This window comes from Mus caroli, chromosome 1, assembly GCF_900094665.2.
Source record: "Mus caroli chromosome 1, CAROLI_EIJ_v1.1, whole genome shotgun sequence".
In the NCBI taxonomy this organism is placed as follows: domain Eukaryota; kingdom Metazoa; phylum Chordata; class Mammalia; order Rodentia; family Muridae; genus Mus; species Mus caroli.
Genome location: NC_034570.1, coordinates 68,482,510 through 68,498,807, shown reverse-complemented (window position 1 = coordinate 68,498,807; position 16,298 = coordinate 68,482,510). Strand labels below are relative to the sequence as shown.

At 51.2% G+C, this 16,298-nt stretch overlaps 1 protein-coding gene and 1 long non-coding RNA gene across 4 annotated transcripts; one reads left to right on the top strand and one right to left on the bottom strand.

The window, feature by feature from the left end:
• The first annotated feature begins 19 nt into the window (after positions 1–19).
• Ihh (Indian hedgehog signaling molecule) lies at positions 20–6,444 on the top strand. The gene is made up of 3 exons (XM_021168713.1): positions 20–792; positions 3,155–3,416; positions 5,013–6,444. Exons 1-3 carry the CDS (start codon positions 364–366, stop codon positions 5,669–5,671), a joined length of 1,350 nt encoding a protein of 449 aa, XP_021024372.1. The 5' UTR covers positions 20–363; the 3' UTR covers positions 5,672–6,444.
• A 1,412-nt stretch (positions 6,445–7,856) lies between these two features.
• Positions 7,857–16,245, bottom strand: LOC110303549. Of its 3 annotated transcripts, none has more exons than XR_002378930.1 (4): positions 16,063–16,245; positions 10,292–10,377; positions 9,322–9,536; positions 7,857–8,111 (listed from the first exon to the last, which is right to left on the bottom strand). It is a non-coding gene; the product is annotated as an uncharacterized LOC110303549 (long non-coding RNA). The 3 variants fall into 3 exon arrangements; XR_002378929.1 differs by having other exon boundaries at positions 7,857–8,067; XR_002378931.1 differs by having other exon boundaries at positions 7,857–8,067; positions 9,352–9,536.
• Positions 16,246–16,298: the final 53 nt, after the last annotated feature.

The following is a 16,298-nucleotide window of genomic DNA, read 5'->3' as shown; positions in this document are numbered from 1 at the left end:
GATCTCTTCCATTTCCCCTCTCACTCGACCCCGGGCTGCGCCGCAGACGGCAGCAGCTCCCGCTCTGCCCGAGCCGCCTGACCGCCGGGCCGGGGTGCTAACCGCGGGTCCCTTCAGTCCGCCGGCCGGGCCAGCCCAGCCCAGCCCGCCGGCCCGCAGCCCCGCCGCCCGCCGCCCCCCGCCGTCGCCGCGTTGCCAAAACAAACGGGCCGGCCTATTTATTGGCGGCCGGCGAGCCGGGCAGCTCAGAGTCGAGGCGCCGAGGGGGACAGCACGCCGCCACCAGCCAGGGCCCCGGGCCCCCGCCCCGCACCTGAGTCCCATCGGCCTTGAGCCGCGTCGCGCTGCCCATGGCGCCCCCGCATGGAGTCCCCAAGAGCCACCCAGACGCCTGAGTCCCAGAAGCTGTCCCAGCCACGCGCCCACCCATCAGCCCACCAGGCGCCCTCGCCCGCTGCTCTCCCGGGCTACCCGGCCATGTCTCCCGCCTGGCTCCGGCCCCGACTGCGGTTCTGTCTGCTCCTGCTGCTGCTGCTTCTGGTGCCGGCGGCGCGGGGCTGCGGGCCGGGCCGGGTGGTGGGCAGCCGCCGGAGGCCGCCTCGCAAGCTCGTGCCTCTTGCCTACAAGCAGTTCAGCCCCAACGTGCCGGAGAAGACCCTGGGCGCCAGCGGACGCTACGAAGGCAAGATCGCCCGCAGCTCTGAGCGCTTCAAAGAGCTCACCCCCAACTACAATCCCGACATCATCTTCAAGGACGAGGAGAACACGGGTGCCGACCGCCTCATGACCCAGGTGAGCGCGATCGGTCCTCCCAGCGCACCATCGAAGCATCGCCACCTGCCCGGCCCTATCCTCTCTCCTGGCACCTTTTTTTTCTCGACTGCCTGGCACGCCCCCTGGCACCTGCCCTTCTTGTGAATCCCGGGTGTCTTTCTGCCCAAGATGGGCTCGCCAAGGAACCCCGCGGGAGTGTTGGCATCCGGGATCCCGCCCTGTGTCTTTGAGAGGAGCTCTCTGCCGCTGCCAAGCCCCGCAGCTCAGCAGGTTGGCGGGTGGCCCCTCTGCCCGCGAGTGCTGGCAGCTCAGGTCAGATCTGGCACTTGAAGGTACCTGGACCTGGCTGCCTCTTGTGCCTCTGGGAACCACGAAATCCTTCTCAGCCTAACATTTCTCACAGCCCAGCCCTGGTCATTACGAAGCCATTTGGCATCCCTGAGGCGATGAAGCTCAGGACACCGGGGACCCCGTGGCCTTCCCCTCCCCTTGTGCCCTTGGTTAGCTGCGCTGCCCTCTCTTGGAGCAGCGACTTGGCTGGTTCTGGGCTTAAGGAATAGCGGGGGAAAGAAAGTAAAGTGTGGAGACAGAGGTAGGAAAGGGAACCAGCCGAGGGAGCCCACGTGTCTGTCGCGAGGGCTGAGCGGCGCGGTTGCGGTTAAAGGGTGGGGTGCTGGAGCCTTCAGGCTCTGAGACCAAGCTTGGGGGATCCTTGAGCTTGGTAGCACGGACAAGAAGGATTGGAAATAGGAGTAGGGATGCCTAGGAAGGCAGGGAGCAGAGCTGACACTAACTTATCTCTGCATGCACGGAGCAGGACCCAACTCCACCAGACATCAAGGACACACACTTCTTTCTCCGAAGTCTGGTGTGCCTTGGGAAAGATACACGCCCCTTTCCGCTAGGGTCTATCGGGTCTTCCCCTGTTAGAAGGCTGCCTTTAGGAAGAGCAGCTTAACCACGGCCTTCAGCATGCGCCCTGGCGCCGGGGCCGGCCGGCCGATGTCGGGGCCGAAGGTTGGCCGGTGGCCGGGCCGGGCTGGGCGCCGAGGAATGCAGATAAGGATCCGGGCCACAGGCTGGGCAATCATTGACAGCGAGCGCCCAGGCTCTGTACCCGAAGGAGGGGGTAGAGGGGAAGAGTCAGGCGGCAGCTGGCTAGTGAGGTCTAAGAACTCGATCACAGGGATCTAGAAGGAGCTACCAGAGCCGAGCTACACCCCCAGGCGGTGGGGGTGGGGGCGGTGAGCACCCTCAAGCCAGGCTGCACAGTATAGATTTAGTCACTGTTGGCTCTTGAGGTTAAGTCCAAGGGTCTGTAAGGGCCTGGGCTCTGTGGGGGCAGAGGTAGGTTGATAGATACTTGGCGGGATCTCACACCTTACCTAGGTGTTAAACACTGGTGGAGGGCTCCTTCCTCGTAGGTGAAAACTCCACCCCTTTCCTTCAGTCAAGTGCACGGTCCCTTGGGCAAAGGACAGGGATTCGTGAATAGGCAGCCACTGGTGATCCCCCTAGGGTGCCGCTGTTCAAGGAAGATCCGAGGATTCAGGGCCAGTTTCTTGAGATCATAGGCTCGGTTATTTCTCCATCCTTTCCTAAATAGGGACACTACACCCTAGTGGAGGTGGGAGAGTTTACAGGTCCCTTCTAGGGGGGTCTCCCTGTGTCCAAGTCAGAGAGGAGGGGGACTGGCTGTCTGCCTGAGGTGTCTCCAGCTAAGCATGGGCAGGCGTGGGTTCAAAAGAAGGTTCCAACGGGAATGTTTCGTGCCACTTGCTGGCGGGATCTAAGTAGAACTAGACTTTTCTACCAACCCCACCTCCACTCCCACCCCCAGATCCAGGCCGCTGCTGTTGGGTCTGCACCTGCCATACTGGCAGGGCTCGGTGTCTGGTGGCCTCAGCTCTGAGGCTGCGGTGACACCTACTGGGCACCTTTGGCCTTGCATGCCCAGCAGGCCAGCCCGCAGGCTGTTAAAATTTCCTCCCTCGCGACAGACAGACGACCCACCTTGATGCCTAGGTAAAACCGAGCAACCGGGCCCTGGAAAAGCATAGCTACCTTTGTGGCGAATCCAGACGCCAAGCAAGTGAGAGGGAGCCAAGTGGATCTCCACAGACTGGAGAAGAGTCCCCTGAGAGTGCAGAACTCCATGCGTCCTCCAGATCCGTGGCGCCACTATGTGGCCTAGGTCCCTGGGGACTCAAGGCTGCTAGACTGGGAGAACACATTTATTTAGAGTCCTCTACTCCTAAGGGAAAATGGCAGAGGTCCTTCCAAGTTTTCCAAGTCCCATGAGTGCGGTCGAATCTTCTGTCACCTGCGCCCCACCGGGTGGCTTCCTTTCCCTAACTTCGAACTTCGTTCCCCTCCACAGCGCTGCAAGGACCGTCTGAACTCACTGGCCATCTCTGTCATGAACCAGTGGCCGGGTGTGAAGCTGCGGGTGACCGAAGGCTGGGATGAAGATGGCCATCACTCAGAGGAGTCTTTACACTATGAGGGCCGCGCGGTGGATATCACCACCTCAGACCGTGACCGAAATAAGTATGGACTGCTGGCGCGCTTAGCAGTGGAGGCCGGCTTCGACTGGGTGTATTACGAGTCCAAGGCCCACGTGCATTGCTCTGTCAAGTCTGGTGAGCCGCTGCTGCCGGGGGGCTGGGCCCGGGGCCGGGGCCGCAGGGAGTGGGCAGGCAGCGCAAAGCCCGCTAGGGCCAAGAAGGAGAAGATGGCCTCCAGGGGATGGAGGCGGGGACCCGAGGGAAGAGGATTTCCGAGGCGGCGGCGGCGGCGGCGGCGGCAGCGCTCCCTGCAGCTGCTTTGGACTGCTTGCTCCTCCCATGTCCGGTAGTGTCCTGGCAGGAGCCTAGAGAGACAGGGCCTATTCCCCGAACCACTGAGTGCTGACCTGGTGGTCCACAGCCCAGAGACTGCCACGGGAAGTGCAAGACAGAACAAGTTGAAGATATGAAGGAAGCCAGGTTGGCAGGCACCACTGTCCCCGATCCAGGCCCATGCAGAACAAGTCATGATGGGGCTAGGGGCCAGAATGTGTCTAGACATCAGAGTGCCCGACTAGAACCCAGAGGTTCAGAATCTACCACGCAAATGCAGGTCAGGCCTCCCAGTGGGGCGCAGGCGTCCCCAATCTCCTCCCCAGAGCCCCAAAGCTGGACATTTTGGAGGTAAATGGACTCAATAAAGTGGATTTTTTTTCCCAGATTGGCCGCCTTGTTGATCAGAACTGGCAGGCACTGGAGCCTTGCCCCTCATCCCCAGTCTCACCAGTGTCCCTGTCACTTACACTTAACCCACTCACGAATGCTTCACATGGTTCTGTGGGTCCCACTCGACTGCACACCCCCTCTACATAGGACTATATAGTAGTTGCACTCAAAGACTGGCACACTAGACTTTTGGGGGGGTATTTTTGATTCACCAGGGTTCACAAGGGTGATCCTACCTACTACCCCCACCCCCACCCACAACCTGACCCTTCCAACTGTGTATACCTAAAATCATACCCACTTCATCTATAAACACCGGTCCAAAGGTCAGCTCGCCAAGTGGCCCATCCTGTTCATTACTCCTGACTCCAAACGCTGACCTCCATCCCAACATCTGACGCCACTATGTCCAGCCCCTGCATAAGGGGCCAACATATGAACTGAAAATGATGGGCTTTGTCCTTGTCGTTGCCCCACCCCTGAGCACTCGATCTGGGGAGGCTTCAGGAGCCTGTTTTCTCCATGGGCTGTCGTTCCTCTAACTTCCAAAGGCCAGCTCTCTCACAGTACTTAGAATGCCACTCTGGGAGGGCCATTTCTTGGAGGTATTTAATCAAGTGGTAGAACAGACTACCTAGACCCCAGCAAAGCTAAGCCAGCTTCTTTATTTCCACAAGGCTTTCTTGGGTTCAGGTCACAAGTAGCCTGCAGCTCTGCTGACCTCCAGCCTCTGGAATTCATGATGGAATCTAGTGGGGACATCATCTGGTGTTCCAGCCCCTGTGTGTTCCTCTCAGTGTCTAGGGTTTGGGCTAGAGAGAAGAAGGGCAGAGAGAGAATCAAACTATGGGTTGGTGGTGGGTTATCAAAGACTGAGGTATAGTGATGGGGGGGGGTATCTGAAAACAAGAGAAGCTCTACTGGGTTAGGGTACTAGGGGCGGGACACTGTGTCTGAGACTGTAAGCATCCAGCAGTAACACCTTCATGTCCCTTCTGCCTACAGAGCATTCGGCCGCTGCCAAGACAGGTGGCTGCTTTCCTGCCGGAGCCCAGGTGCGCCTAGAGAACGGGGAGCGTGTGGCCCTGTCAGCTGTAAAGCCAGGAGACCGGGTGCTGGCCATGGGGGAGGATGGGACCCCCACCTTCAGTGATGTGCTTATTTTCCTGGACCGTGAGCCAAACCGGCTGAGAGCTTTCCAGGTCATCGAGACTCAGGATCCTCCGCGTCGGCTGGCGCTCACGCCTGCCCACCTGCTCTTCATTGCGGACAATCATACAGAACCAGCATCCCATTTCCGGGCCACATTTGCCAGCCATGTGCAACCAGGCCAATATGTGCTGGTATCAGGGGTGCCAGGCCTCCAGCCTGCTCGGGTGGCAGCTGTCTCCACCCACGTGGCCCTTGGGTCCTATGCTCCTCTCACAAGGCATGGGACACTTGTGGTGGAGGATGTGGTGGCCTCCTGCTTTGCAGCTGTGGCTGACCACCATCTGGCTCAGTTGGCCTTCTGGCCCCTGCGACTGTTTCCCAGTTTGGCATGGGGCAGCTGGACCCCAAGTGAGGGTGTTCACTGGTACCCTCAGCTGCTCTACCGCCTGGGGCGTCTCTTGCTAGAAGAGAGCACCTTCCATCCACTGGGCATGTCTGGGGCAGGAAGCTGAAGGGACTCTAACCACTGCCCTCCTGGAACTGCTGTGCTGGATCCAAAGGCCTCCTCACCAGGAAGGCTCTGGCCCTGGAAGGCACCTGGCCTGAGGTTGTCTCCGTCCTCTGTGCCAGAGTGGAGACACCATTGAGACTTGACCAGGTAGTGCTGGGCCCCAAACCTTCATCTTGGTGTAGAGCTGTGAACTGAGCTGACAAACGTGTGGTAGGCTCTCTTTTCCTAGAGACCTTAAGACCCAGCTAGCTCTGGCTGCGATTCTTCACACACATTCCATCTGTCTTTGGACTGCTTACTCCAGTGTTTCTCGGGGCCTGTGTTTGTGACTTTACTGTTGGCAACTGATCACAGTATGAAGAGAGGCTGCCCGTAGGTGGGCTTGCACCTCAGTTGATGCTGCTAGATTCCCTCGAAGCCAGCAGGGAGCTGGCTGGACTCATTGCCTCCCAGGACTGAAAGGCCACAGCCAGCCTGGACATCCTGAAACATAACCTTCCCACAGGCCACACTCCTCCAGACTCCTGAGCCTTTGCTGTCAATGGGCAGAGTCTCTGATCCGGGCAATGTGACCCTACTACCTGGGACTGGGGAAGGGGCCTTGCCACCCCTGCCCAGGCTAAGCTCCTTCCCCTGCTAAACCACACCCCCACCTCCTCCTCCTCCAGTCTGTCTCCTTCACCTTATTTATTTGCATGGAGGGGGAAATCCATGGGAGAGAATTTTGGGAATGTTTTGGTCTTTCTTTTGTAATAAAAATTATTTAAGTTGTTAGATCCCTGGAATCCAGCCTACTGAGCAGTTCCAATATACAGGTCACTACAGTCATGAGACAAATGTCCCTACAGGCCCTTCCTCACCTGGCAGATGAGAATGGGGTGGTGCTATCACATAATTCTCTCAGCATGGCTGTGCCAGCGACAGAACAGAGGTCCATCGTCACTTCACACACCCAGAACCATGGTACTGTGTCCTAGTGAGAGTTAGCTCTCCTGTTTCCCCTGAGCCTTCTCAGGGCCTGGGTTCTAGACTCTTTTCTATTGGTAATGAACTAAAGTATGAAAAAGAAAAGATTCTATGGAATTCATGCCTCTCAGTGGCCCTTTCTGACTTCTTGAGTATGTCAGTGGTCCTGGTCCATAAACTAGTAACTGTCAGCCATCAGAATTCCCTGGGAAGCTTGTTCACAGGCTGTTCCTCACTTCAAGGCTTCTGTCTTCATAGTTCTAAAGGGAGGCCTAGTAATTAGTTTTTATAAATATCCCAAACATGGTGAATGGTCCGTGGGTGCCAATTGGCTTTTTGTCACCAGAAAACAAACAAACAAACAAACAAACAAAAACAAAAAAAGCAAAACTTGAGAAAAACAAGAGAAACAATTTCTCTCGTCTTAGGGTCTTTGAGGTTCCATTCTGTGGCCTGACAGCCCCACTGATCCCCTCATGACATCTGGGAAACAGACAGAGAGAGCAGAAGGTCTAGGGTCAAGATCTACCCTTCAGAAGCATGCCTCTGGCCACCTACTTCTTACAGTTGGGTCCCACCTTCTCACAGTCCGTTCAGTTATAAACTCATTGAAGATGTTAGTGTTACTATCTGGGACAAGGCTTTCATGGGAGAGGGGACATTTCCTATCCAAAGCACACCAGTGTTGCTATGTCTAGAGAAGACCCAGTTTGTTGCCAAGACAGAATAGCATCCTTCATTTTCAGTTCCTCCAACCTAAGGCACATTTTCCTGCACACGTCAGATCAACTGAGCAGTAGGCAATGATGTCCAGGGAAAAGCAGGGAGATCAGAAAAACAATACAAATCAATGTTCCTTAGCCAGATAAGCTGTCACATACCTATAGTCCCAGCGAGGCTGAGGCAGGAGGATCATGAATTGGAGGTTGGTCTGGACTATGTCGTGAGACCCCTTTTCAAGACAAAACACAAACGTCTTTGGTTGGGCATGGTGGTCCATGGCCATAATTCTAGCACTGGGGAGGCAAAGGCAGGAGGATTGTTACAAGTTCTGGGCCAGGCAGGGCTACAAAACAACACCTTGACACAAAATAAACAAGCAAGCAAACCAACAAATAATCATTGTTCGGGGGCGGGGGGTGTCTGTGCCATATGTCCCCATAGGCTGACATCTCATGAAGACCATTGCTACATAGTTTTCTAGACATTACACTTGCAGCCGTTTTAATGTTTATAACAATACTGTGTGTCATTTTCCAAATGACAATGCACTGAAGATGACACAGCAAGGAATTTGCATCCTTCTAGTGCGTACCCTTCTCTGGCCCACCACAGTCCTGGGCTTTCTCGTATAATGAGAAATAGGAGGTGGCGGTAGGTAATGATGTCCTGTCCGTTTTCTTTCTCATTCTTTCCTGGTAGACTTTCTATCTGGTAGATCAGGTTATCATGACAGTGGGAGAATATGGACGGCCCTCCAGGTCATGGAGGACAGAGGGAGTCGGAGAAGGGGAAGAAGAGAGGAGGAGGGGGACACAGATCAGGGAGAAGGTGAGAAAACAAGAAAAAATTAAGTTAAATTAATAACAATGGTAATGGTGACCATCATCTACTAAGGTAGCAGGAGTCAGGGAAAAGGGCCCGGAGTCAATGCAAGGGCCCCGGAGGGTTTAAAACAGGGTGGGGCTCATAAGCTGAGTTTCTAAAAGATCCCTTGCCTTCTGTGTGGAAGAGACATTAGCAGGGGCAACATGGAAGGAGGGGGTCCACTAGTGGCAGAAAGAGTAGGTGACCCGGACTGCGTAACTGGCCATGGGGCTAGAAAACTGGTGATAGAGTGTGGATACTCAAGCAACAACACCAGACTGAAGGCAAGACCGGAGGAGTCACGGCATTCAGGAAAGGACCAAAGTGAAGCGTGGGGCTTTTAATAATGGGCTTCACCTCTCCTCCCCGTATGAGCCATTGCGGGGCTTTGAATCATGGGCTTCACCTCTCCTACCCACAAGAGCCATTTGGCCTCAGCGGCTGCCAGAGAGGGTTTTCAGGTACAGACTTCTACCTCCTTGTTTCTGAAAACTGGTTTTCCCATGTACATGAGACCTCCCAGCCCAGGCTCCTGCTCTCTCTGCCTGTACCTCCACCCCGCCCCCATCTTACCACAGGCAGAGTAGTGTGTGTGTGTTGGGGGGTCATTTCCTTCTCACAGTTCTTGAGGTTGAGTGTCTACTATCAAGGTCCTAGCATTTGGGGAGGGCTTCTGTACTGTGCCAGCCAGTGGCCAAATGCCAAATGGCAAAAGGGCTAAAAGAAGGGGCCAAACACGTTCTATCATTGGGACCCCACTTGCAGTCACTAACCCATCCCCAGGGTCCCACAGGAGCAGAGTCCTCCCAATATAACTACTCTTACAGGTACCTTGCACTTGGCAATGAGACTTGATTACTTTTATAACACACAAAATTTTATATTGAACCATTGCACCTCCTATACCTTGAAAATGGATGCAGAGGCTGTGCCTCTGTCCACATGTCCTGGGGGAAGAGGGAGAGAAACCTAGAGAGAGTGAGATCTGGAGTGTTGGGGTTCAGGAAGCAAAATTAGAGAACTTCCTAGTTGTGGGGTTTCTGGAGCTGCCTGGGAAGACTGCCCTCAATGGGAGACCTAGTGCAATTAGGTACCTACCTGTCCCTGCTGAGGCCTCTCTGAATTTACCTGCCCCAAGCCATTCCTGAAGCTTGCTCTCTTGGTTAGGAGTCAGTCTAGGCATGGCTCACAGGAAGCCGAGTGGGTTTCGTTCCTCTCCTCTTGCACGTAGTGAAGGGCTTTGGACAGTGGGTGGATCCTATTTTTATCAGAGCTAAACCCAGGCAATGGCTCTTTAGGTGGTGGTCTAGCACCTGGGAGACAGAAATAGGCACCTTCCATTATAGAGAAATAAGGCTGGGCCTTTATGGCCCTGTTTTACTTGGGCAAAGGTAGGCGAGCGGATCATCAGGAACTAGTGTGTGTAGAAGGGAGGTTCATGGCACCCCCAGGGGCAGAAGGACATAATGGATGGCTCTACAGGTGTCAGAGGGAGACAAGGATGTGGGGTGGGAACTGGGAACCATGGCAGCAGCAGGGTAAACAGCCTATGTGACCTGCTCAGCACAACTGCCCAAAGAGAACAGATTCTAGCAATGGAGGCCATTGGTGGGGAGCGCAAGCCCTGTTTTTCGCTCCAGAGGATTCCTCTGTACAGATAAACCTCCCACCACCCCGTGCCCTCTGGCCTCTGAATGGCTGCAACTGCTAAGGCTCAGCCCCCACGTCCCACACCCCAGTCAGCTTCTCAAAGCCTCTTTGTTTCTCGGGCTGAACCTGGCCAGCCCGGATCTGATAAGGCCTCTATGGGTAGATAGCAGCCCAGCCCCGTATGTGGCACTGCCCTTAGCCACACCTACTGCCTCGCACGCACACATCCACCTCATGCATCTACCCGAGATGGGCAGAGACTCGGGGACCTTCCTATCCCAGTGCAGGCATGTTTGTCTCTGGTGTAATCCTACCCGCGGCCCCCTCAAAAGCTCTGTCATCCCATGGAGAGACAAAATAGGAAAATGAGTACAACCGTTTCAGAGATGAACAAATTAGCTTCCCAGGGAGAACATACCTTGTGTGTGTTCGTTTCTTCCAGTAGGGAACTCTTCCTATAGGTCAGGTGTGCGAGACGCACTGTTCACACCAGGGCTTCAAGTCCTAAACACAAGTGAGGATAGCATTACTTCCTCATTCGCACATGAAGAAAATAAGGTCTGGAGAGGCGAAGTTGATTTCATATCAATGCAATAGCAGAGCCTAGATCAAAACCGGTGAGTCCATCTCAGGGGTACAAGAAGAAGGCACTCCTACCCATGAACTAAAGGACCAGGAGTCCAGGAGTGGCAGTAACTCTGTTAGAAAAAGATGGCCCTTGGGGAGGAACATCCGCAATGCTGTGGGGTCAAGGATGGTGTGCTTAAAAGGTACCCATGAGTTCTCTGCTATTCCCTGTACTTAGGAGAGGCAAGATCTGGCCTGGAGCTAAGTAACATCTAACAAGTAAGCTGTGTGGCTGCACCTAGAATGGGTGTTCTGGTCCATGGCCTAACAGCAGACCGCAGCAACTGTCAGCATGGGAGGGTGCCTTTGGGACCTCGTTCTAAGGCGATTCTAGGTATCAGACTCCCATTGTCAGGCTTGCACAGTGAGCATTTTACCTGCTGAGCCACCATGCCCCCACTGTTTTAATCTCTTAATCTCAAAAGGAGCAAACAGTGGACAGGATTAAAATCTAATAAGGAATAGATAAAGTAGCAAGTTTATACTGAAAAATTTTGGCAGACACACTTTAGCAAAGAGATCAAAGGTTAATAGCACCAATAATGCAAACTGGCATGATAAACAACACTCTAATGAAGAGAGAACCTTGTGCACAAACCAGAAGTGAGCTCTTTTGACATCTTGGTCCAGGAGGTCTTTCACATCCAAAAGAAGCCTGCTGTCATGTTAGTGTATCTTTACTTTAGGAAGGGTCTTGATCAGAAATGGTTCTTTCTCTGTCGTGTTGTTTGTTTTTGTTAAATCTTATTTTTAAATTTTGAGATGCATGGATGTGTATGCATGAGTGGGCTGCATGTATGGAGGCCAAAAGATAGTGTCAGAGCCCCTGGGACTGAAGTCATAGATAATTATAAACCACCAGGTAGGTTCTGGTGATTGAACCCGAGTCCTTTGGAAGAACAGCCAGTGCTCTTTACCCACCAAGCCACCTCTCCAGGCCCCCTCTTTAAAAGTCCTGTATCTCATATTCACAAGCTTTGAAACAGCTGTTCAGTTTTCTCTGTTGCCAGATGTCTTAGTTTCTTTTCCTGTTGCTGTGATAACATACCCTTCCAAAAATATTTTAACAGTAAAAGTGCACGGTTCAAGGGAACAGTCTAGCATGGTGACCAGCATGGTGAGTCCAAATGGGAGAAGTTTGAAGTAGATAGTAATGAATGTCTGTCTGTGGAATGTTGCCACCCACAGTGGGCAGATCTTCCCACCTCAGCTTCATCTAGATATTCCCTCATGGGTGTGCATTGTCTCCTAAGTGATGCTAGATCCTGACAAGCTGACAATTAATGCTAGCCATCATAACTAATGAGGAGTAAGGGCTGGGGTTGAATTCATATTTAGTTTGATGAATCCGGGCTCTTTCCTAAACACCCACTCTCCTGTCCTCTCAGGGGTACCCTCTATTGGTTTATTTTGTACTCTGGAGACTTGGGGTTAGGGAAAAGAAGCGAGAAAGAAGAAAGGAGAGAGGAAGGGGGGTGGCCAGGACGTCTGGAGCTGTCCGTGGTGCTGGTGCCTCAAGTCAGCATAGAACTGGAGAGCCAGGAGAAGACCACGTGGGCAGAAAGGGAAGGACAGTGAAATGTGACAGGCCCTCTGCCAATGAGGAGGACCACTAAGTGCAGACCTCAGACTTGAAGGACTTCATGTTGAAACCAAGACCCCGGCGCACAGTTGCTAGTAAGCTAAAACTTGCTTCTCAGCATTGAGTTGAAACTAGTATAGCATAGCATTACTGGCCACTGGCCCATCCCCACAGCCCCACATGCTGTCAAGTTTGGTTTCTCAGTTTTCTCCCTACACACTCTGGCTCTATCCCATGACCAAAGAACTAAGGAGTCAATACCAGGCAAAATGTGGGATCTAGGACACTGCTCTGGCCCACAGGAGCTGGTGTCTGGTCTGAGAAATCCAATGTCCATACTTTACCATTTGCTAAGGTTTTTTTGTTTTGTTTTGCTTTAAATACAACTCGCATTCGTTTCAATTTTACAGATGAGTAAAGAGAGGCTTTACCCAAGGAGATGAAGGGGTCTGCAACCCTATAGGTGGAACAACAATATGAACTAACCAGTACCCCCAGAGCTCGTGTCTCTAGCTGCATATGTATCAGAAGATGTCCTAGTCGGCCATCATTGGGAAGAGAGGCCCCTTGGTATTGCAAACTTTATATGCCCCAGTACAGGGGAACACCAGGGCCAAGAAGTGGGAGTGGGTGGGTAGGGGAGCAGGGCAGGGGGAGGGTATAGGGAACTTTTGGGATAGCATTTGAAATGTAAATAAAGAAAATATCTAATAAAAAATAGAGGGGAGCAGTTGGGAGGGTATGGGGGACTTTCAGGATAGCATTTGAAATGTAAATGAAGAAAATACCTAATAAAAAAATTGGAAAAAATATTAAAAAGGAGAGGCTTTACAATTTGTCTCACATTTTCCAGCTATTGAAAGATGGAGCCACATGCCTTTAATCCACATGCACTCGGGAGGCAGAGCCAGACAGCTCTCTGTGTTCAAAGCCAGTCTGGTCTACAGAGCAAGTTCCAGGACAGCCAGGGCTACACAGAGAAACCATGTCTCAAAAACAAAAACAAACAAAAAAAACCAACCAGCCATCCAACCCACCCACAGACAAACAACCAAACAAACAAAAACCAAGGAGAAAGAACCAGAACCTGAACTTGAATTTCCTAGGAAGATGAAATATCATGTAAATTTTTCTCCATTCCCTTACTCTTGGCCTACATGGATTTCTACTCTGTGGTAGTTTAGGGAGTAGGTGGAGGGAGAAAATTGTCTGGGAAGGAGGCTTGCATAGGAAAGGTAGAAACCCACAAGTTGGTTCTGAACAAGGAGTAAGCCTTTCCTTTGAGTTCTTCTGGCATACAACAGCTGTAGTGGTTAATCTCTGTTGTCAGCTTGACTGATTCCTTCAAGAGACATACCTCTGGGCTTGTATACAAGGGTGTTGACACAGAGATTAGCAGAGTAGGGAAGATTTACTGTGAATGTGGCATCATTCCATGGTCTGGAGGCCCTGGGCTGAATAAAAGGAGAGAAGGAACCCAGAAGACTGAAGAACGTCAGCTGCCCTGTTTTTTACTTCCTGATCTGTCAAGATGTGAGGCGTCCCAGACACAAGCTCCCATTGCCTTCTCCGCCATGCTGGGCTAGATCCTCTCAAGTCTTGAGCCCAAATAAATCCTTCTTCATTTAAATTGCTTCTAATAGGTGTTTTGTCATAGCAGTGAAAAAAATGTAACGAATGTCCTTCAGTTTTGGAGGGGTAGACCTTTCATCTGCAAGGGATAGGCAGATGTGCTGGCTGGTCAGCAGAGCAACCCTGGCACTTAGGTACACTGTCTTTGGCTTTCCATACCTCAGCACAGCAAAATCAGCCTCCATCCTTGAAGAAACAGAGGAGGGAGGTGTGAAAAGGAGAAGATGTTCCCTCCCAAGTGCACTGCAGAGAGGCTGAGGCTGGTAGAAGGAACACAGAAAGCTACATGGCTTATGTATAGAGATCAGAGGGGGAATGTGTTCGTTCATCCCTTTTCATGTGCTTAATCAATGAAACACTGCATTTTGGAAATTAATCAATAAAGCCTTCATGTTGAAGGCCTATAGCCCTAGAGGCTGGGGCAGGGGGATTTCAATTATGAGGCCAGCCTCGTCTACAAAATGAGGACCTGTGTCAACAGACAAACAAAAGAGAAAAAATTACCCACAACAAATAGATAAGGGAATCAAGGGTCAGAGAGATCGTGACCTTTTCAAAGCCTTACAGCCAGAAATTAACAAAGGTTAATCCCAGGCCTGTCTGATTTTCCAGTCTGGAATCTTCTCTATTCCAGGTGAAGCTGATGAGACGATACTTGGGAAGGAAGCAGGATATTGTGTATGCAGTAAAGCCCAAATTGCTAACTGTGTGCTTTGTCCCCCAGCCCTAGGCCTCAGACAGAGAGCTCAGGTCTCCCATCTATCCTTACTTTTTCTAATACTTTGGTCCTTATAATTTTCCTGAATCATTCACTTTCATTCACAGCCTTGAAACAAATGGCGTTTGTGTCTGTGGGCCTAAAGAGGACATGACCACTCAGATCCAATGCCTAGCATCTTCTAAGCTATCTCAGCTACTGAGAAGGGGACTTCCAAGGCAAGCCCATTGTCTGTTTCTCTCTCTTCACACCCAGCATCCAACCAAGCCTTCCCGGCTATTTAACTTCCTAAGCAAAGTCCAGTGTGTGGGGGCCTCTCCTTAGGAGTCCCCACATCAGCTGAAGTTACTACTCAGAGCTTCCAGTTATAATTCCATAGAAGCACAGACCACAGCACCTAATAACAAAAGAAACTGTCCTTCACTGTCCTAACCCAGTACTCACCAATACATAATCAAAAGATGCTGGGAAGAGGCTCCTCAGGAGAGGAGACCGAAGAACACATGGCTCAAAAAGTCTGACTTCTTTAACATCAGCTTTTTCTTATTGGGTTCCCTGAGGTCCCCACCAAATCCTGCATCAAGGGTCGGTGTCCTCAATCTTTTTTTTTTTTTTTTTGGCATAAGTATGAAAAGGAAAATTTGTTTATTCATTTCTATTCATCATTTCATTATTCATTATTCCATTACATTCAGTATCATTCATTCACTTATTGTCATTTATACCCCCACTTTTTTGTCCATAAGGTCCAGCTGAGTCAGGCTGATTAAAAAAAGAACTTGAAGAAAAACGAAAAAAGAGGAGAAATCATTACAGGAGCTCCAAATAGCATCAACGTCATCACGTTCAAAGTACAGCCTTCAGAGTCTGAGAAACCAGTGAGACACTCACTGAGTCCCACGTTCCTTAATCCCCAAAGAATTCCAGGCTTAGCCGGGCTGGCATGACTTAACCGACCTCCTGGACCTCCCTTGCAGCAGCCCTGCCCTCTCCCGCTCATGTGATCCCTCAAGTCAACTCAGGTCACTTTGTCTCCTCAGTCCATCGCCTACCTCCCACAAGTGAACCCCAATCCTCCAAACTGCTCGTTTATTTTCTGGGTTTGCTTCCAGATCTCTGAACTCTCCCTCTATAACCATACCACACCCCTTTCATTCTGAGGAGGAATGGGTTCACTGTTCAGGCAGTAAAACTCTTTAATTGCCAAAGAATGAACTTTGAGATTCTTGGCTTTTTCTAGTCGCCTTCACCCAATGATACCTTTCTCACAGCGTGCACACCAGTGCACAGACAAAAAAGAATTTCTTCATACATTAACTTTTGTCTCTCTTCAAACAAGTTAATTTTCTTTGGTCTCAGACCAAAAGATACCTGGAAGAGAATGCCAAAGGTGTCCTCTTTCAGCAGCAGAAGGAGCACATTTATAAATCCTATGCAGTAAGAAATAACCAGAGACTGTTTTCAATGAACCATCAGGATCATAGGGAATGGGGCTCTGAGTCTAGAGCAGTCTACTTCAAGAGATTAGGGAGGCAATCTATGATTTCTGAGCCCAACAGTAATCTATGAATAAGGTGGTCAAATAAAGTAATTGCCAGGACATCATGAAAATTGGGGAAACCATGTTTACCTTGTCTGGAATGGAAAAAGACCACAGTTGATACCACAGCAGGGAAAGTCTTGGACTCAAGATTTAACATAGGGAGATTAAATTTGAGCAGGCATTGACTGGGTGTGTAGCTTCGTGATGATCAAAGCTTTAATTCTTAGCACAAAAAGAAAAAATAAAATAAAGAAAGTTAAAGAAAAAAGAAGAAAAGGGAAAGGTAAGAAGAAAAAAGAGAGAAAATAAAGGAAAAGAAATGA

Coding starts and splice junctions, on each gene's coding strand:
- Ihh (XM_021168713.1), top strand. CDS start 364: ATGGAGTCCCCAAGAGCCACCCAGACGCCTGAGTCCCAGAAGCTGTCC. Junction 793..3,154: donor CCGACCGCCTCATGACCCAG/GTGAGCGCGATC, acceptor TCCCCTCCACAG/CGCTGCAAGGACCGTCTGAA. Junction 3,417..5,012: donor GCATTGCTCTGTCAAGTCTG/GTGAGCCGCTGC, acceptor TTCTGCCTACAG/AGCATTCGGCCGCTGCCAAG.